At 47.0% G+C, this 4,297-nt stretch overlaps 1 protein-coding gene and 1 long non-coding RNA gene across 2 annotated transcripts in view; one reads left to right on the forward strand and one right to left on the reverse strand.

Annotated features, from left to right (window-relative positions):
* LOC106810989 (nucleobindin-2-like) overlaps positions 1-4,297 on the reverse strand; it is a gene marked incomplete at its 3' end in the record, with an annotated part of 26,692 nt that overhangs the window by 566 nt on the left and 21,829 nt on the right. The window contains 2 exon segments of the mRNA XM_014814496.1: positions 236-294; positions 1,540-1,630. Coding sequence (XP_014669982.1) covers positions 236-294; positions 1,540-1,630 — 150 coding nt within the window.
* The window catches only part of LOC106810990, a 7,312-nt gene continuing 6,477 nt past the window's right edge, over positions 3,463-4,297 (forward strand). Inside the window, exons 1-2 of the long non-coding RNA XR_001394086.1 lie at positions 3,463-3,589; positions 4,127-4,202. This is a non-coding gene — a long non-coding RNA (uncharacterized LOC106810990). The remainder of the gene's footprint in view (positions 3,590-4,126; positions 4,203-4,297) is intronic.

Below are 4,297 nucleotides of genomic sequence, written 5' to 3' on the forward strand. Positions count from 1 at the left end.
AGAGAGAGAGAGAGAGAGAGAGAGAGAGAGAGAGAGAGAGAGAGAGAGAGAGAGAGAGAGACAGGGGTGGGAGAGAAAAGGAGAGAACTCGGACTGTGGGTCGTATACTTACATCTCTGAGTCACTTCATTGAGGGGTTGCTACGTACTTACTATATGCATCGAGTGTCGCAAGTGTACACTACATACATTTACACTGACATTCTCTATTAACTGATTAATGCAGTTTGATATACCTCGGTCTGGAATAGGGCTTCTAGCTCCTTCTGATCCAAATATCCATCTCTGTTGTAATCTGTAAAGGCGTAAATATTAATTAAACCAAAAAAACAACAATATAGCCAGAAAATACTACATTAAATCATCACAAAAATCATCTGATCTACAAGCTCATATTGTAACTGCATCGTGAATTTGCTTCGAAATTTAAGTGACGATTCAGTTCTAGCTACAAGCAACATCCGGCTAAACTTCCACCTTGCATTCTATGTTTTTAGCATGACAAATTCTCTACAATGCATGGAAATAACAACAGCTCTGAAGTTATTTTATGTAGCATGCTGTGCACTAAACCCCAAATAATTTCCCCACTAACCCCAAGAAAAAGCAGTGATGAGTGATAGCCTATTTCAGCCCCGCACCCTCCATCACCCGTTACCGTGCAAAACAAACATGCATCACAGCAATGACCGACGATGGCGTCACACAAATGACCGACGAATGGCATCACACAAATGACCGATGATGTCACACAAATGACCGACGGATGGTGTCACACAAATGACCAATGGTTCCACACGAGCGACTGATGATGGTGTCTCAAAAATGACCGATGACATCACACAAATGACCGATGGTGCCGGCACAGAACAGAACGATGGTGATCCACAAATGACCGATAGTAGTGTCACACATATGACTGATGGTAGTGCCAGACAGATGACAGGTGAGAGTATGACACATGAATGCCCGACGACGATGTCCCATCAGTGACTGAAGTTGTACCACAAATGACTAACACTCGCTAGTCGCTACACTACGATCTATCACAAAGGTGGACACAAAATCAAAACCTCCTCAATTGAAACTAATCACAGTGTACACATCGAGGACTGGGGCTGTCGCGAAACACATGCGACATCGCACTCACACCTCTCGACTCTCAACTATTGACGTACATACTCTTGACTGCGTATACTAGGGATCTGACCAACGACACTATACTCCACGAGTCTCCACAGCAAGCCTCGAGGCAAAATGTCGGTGAAAAGCAGAGAGCTTGGAAAACGAGGGTTTAATCATCGTTAGCAACATGGATAACAGTCAGACAGCTAGGCTTGCAAGTTAACACGGCGGTTTAGCAATTCGGTTCGATGATCGCGGGGACTGTTATTGCTGGGGGCTGTGAAGCCGGCCACGGCAAGCAGGGATGCAAGGAACACACATCCTCCCCATGACGGGAGATGCGCCGACGTTTCGCGTCGGCCCGCCACAAGGCGGCGCCGCTGGAGCTGCGGCGACACGCACACACGGCGCTTACCGTGCATACTGAAGAAAGTTTTCGGATTAAAAGAGCCTGGGTCCATGTGATCATTGTCTGTCCACACGTCCTGCATCTGCTGTTTGCTTCCCTACAAACGCAAAAAGGCACGCCAGTACACCAACATGCAGACGACGAGAGAACCGGCGACCCACCCACCGAGACGTTGTGGGAGGGCGGGCGGGCGGCGGCGCAGTGCCACCTACAATCGGGACGCTCTCTGCGCAGATTCGAAATCCTCGGAGCACGTCCGATCACGTCGAATCTGGCCGGACTCGGGGCGGACGTCGGTGACCGACCGGTCGCTCTCGCTCCCTCCCGCAGGCCTGCGGAGGAGCAGTCCGTGTGGAGAGAATGCGGCCGGGAAGACACCGGATGGACGACTGTGGGGGAAGTATCCCCCCTGGGAATCCCTCCCACAAGGCGTCGGCGGGGGGGAAACGCGCGAGCTCTCACGGAGGGGAGAGAGAGAGCCCTTACCATGCATGATGAAGAAGGTTTTGGGGTTGAAGGAATTTGGGTCCATGTGATCGGATTCTTGCCAGACCTGCTCCATCTGGGCCTTGCTGCCCTGCAAAGTAAAGCCACCCACCGATTAGTTCCGCCCCCACGGCGCCCGGACAGCAGCGCCCTCTACGTGACCTTGATTTCCGGCATTTGACCCCCGGAATTCTAGGCCGCGTAGCAGCGCAGGATGCGGCGGCAAACCTTCGACAAATGCAAAACCCGGAGTGCGGATCGTAGATCGGATGCAAGTGTCGAATTGTGGCCTCTGAATTTTGAATCTGAATCTTCGCAATCGTCAAAGATCACAGCGTAATATTAGACGGCGTCCTCGTTTAACGGGACTGGCGATGTTTTTGATTGTTGTTTTTTTACGTTAAAGACAGTGTGAATGTCGATTTTCACTTCGTGAAAAGATTACCAGAAGCTGGTCAGCATCACGACTATGCGTAATGATCTCAAAGTTAAGGTTCGGGTCGACAAATGATTAACAGTGAGAAGGATGTGAGCATCCGACCGCCAGCATAGCGCGGGTTAGCGTTTGCCGAAGTGGTGCCCGCCGTGCGTGAGTGTTAGTTCTCCAGACCAAGAGCCCCGCCTGACACCAGCGCGCCACCTAGGGGGGCCTCCTCCTACCATGTAAGTTGAAGAAAGTTTTAGCGTCAAAGTATTCGGGGTCCATTCCGTCGTCGTCCTCCCAGACCTGCATCAGCTGAGCCTTGCTTCCCTGTAAAGCAACGCACATGCACACACACGCACGCACATGCGTGGTTAGTTCAATACGGCCACGCCCGATGGCTGGCTCTGACTGGTCGCTAAACTACCGCCATCTACAGGATTAGAAAATAAAGAATACACTCAAGCCTCCATATGAGGGTTGCTGACGGGAAATCCGAAAAAATGTCATCTATAGACAGATTCTATAAACCGTTCTATAGAGGTAGTTACACAGAGGTCGTTGCCTGTCAGGCAAGTGAAGTGCCAAAAGTGTCCCTTATATAGACAGGTGTCTGTTCTACACAGGTTTCCACTAACAGGTTTGACTGTAACTGCTTACTATAATTTATGGTTTAAGAGCAATGATAGTTCTAGCTTTATTACATGAGAATTTTGCATTAACTAATAGCTAACTCAAAGCCAAACGCCCTGTATGGCTACAGGTTGTATTAATGAATTAGTAGGTCTCAGGGGAAAGATAGTGAATATAAAAATAAGTTGTGGATATAGAAATCAGTTAACCCTAACCCTAATCCTAATCCTAACCCTAATCCTAACTCTATCCCTAATTCTAAAATAAAACAAAATTAGCCAAAAATAATAAAAAATAAAATAAATAAGAGACAAAATTAGCCAATCAGAGCCGTCCACTATCGGATCACTATCTCTCAATTTACTCTTTTATTATTTCTGTCTCTCAGTAAATCTGTGTGTCTTGCAGCCCGCATCGCTACAAGCTGTCGGACCTGTGTGACTGGGTGTATAACGTCACCCATAGGAGTCGCGAGGACTGGGGCTACAGGCGTGTCAACATCAGACCGTGGAGCCTGTGAGTGCGGCGCCACCTACCTTACCACTGCGCGTTTACAATGAGAAAGGGAAACTATACGCACGTTTTAAACTGACTACGTCACGAATTTTCTATGGTGTATTTTGTTTAAAAAAAAAATTCCCATTTTTTTACATTAAAAGTAAGTACTACTGGGACTAAATGTATCGTCAAATTCTTACCTGATAAGATTGGTTCTCAACTAGTTAAAAATCCAAAAAACCTGGACGATTTGATACTATGATCCTGACGTTAATTGCTTGCTATGGGCTATTATGTATGAATCACGAGTGTATGTTTACATCGAACAATATAGTAAAATAGGAAATATAATGCATCAATTTAACCATGAAAAGTGAACGGAATTACTTACATTTTGTGAAAAGTGGAAATGTATTTTTTATTTTACTATTTACGGTGACGTAATCACTTTAACTACGGTGTCCGTGTGATCACACTTGATGTGAATGCCTGTTACGAACAAGGCCGATTGCATTAAGGTGTGGTATCATCGCATGACCTCTTTCTGTGTTACAGTTATTTTAAGACGAAGGTATCGTTGGTTGAGAAGCTGCCGGGACGTCCTAAGCTTGGCTGGGACAAGCTGGAGAGGGTGAGTGTAGGAGCAATGGTGGCCGCAAGGTCTCGCTACAGCTGTGTGCGTGCGTGCATATGTGTGTGTGTGTGAATATACGTGTATATGTGTGA

Source organism: Priapulus caudatus, unplaced genomic scaffold (assembly GCF_000485595.1).
Source record: "Priapulus caudatus unplaced genomic scaffold, Priapulus_caudatus-5.0.1 Scaffold493, whole genome shotgun sequence".
NCBI lineage: Eukaryota > Metazoa > Priapulida > Priapulimorpha > Priapulimorphida > Priapulidae > Priapulus > Priapulus caudatus.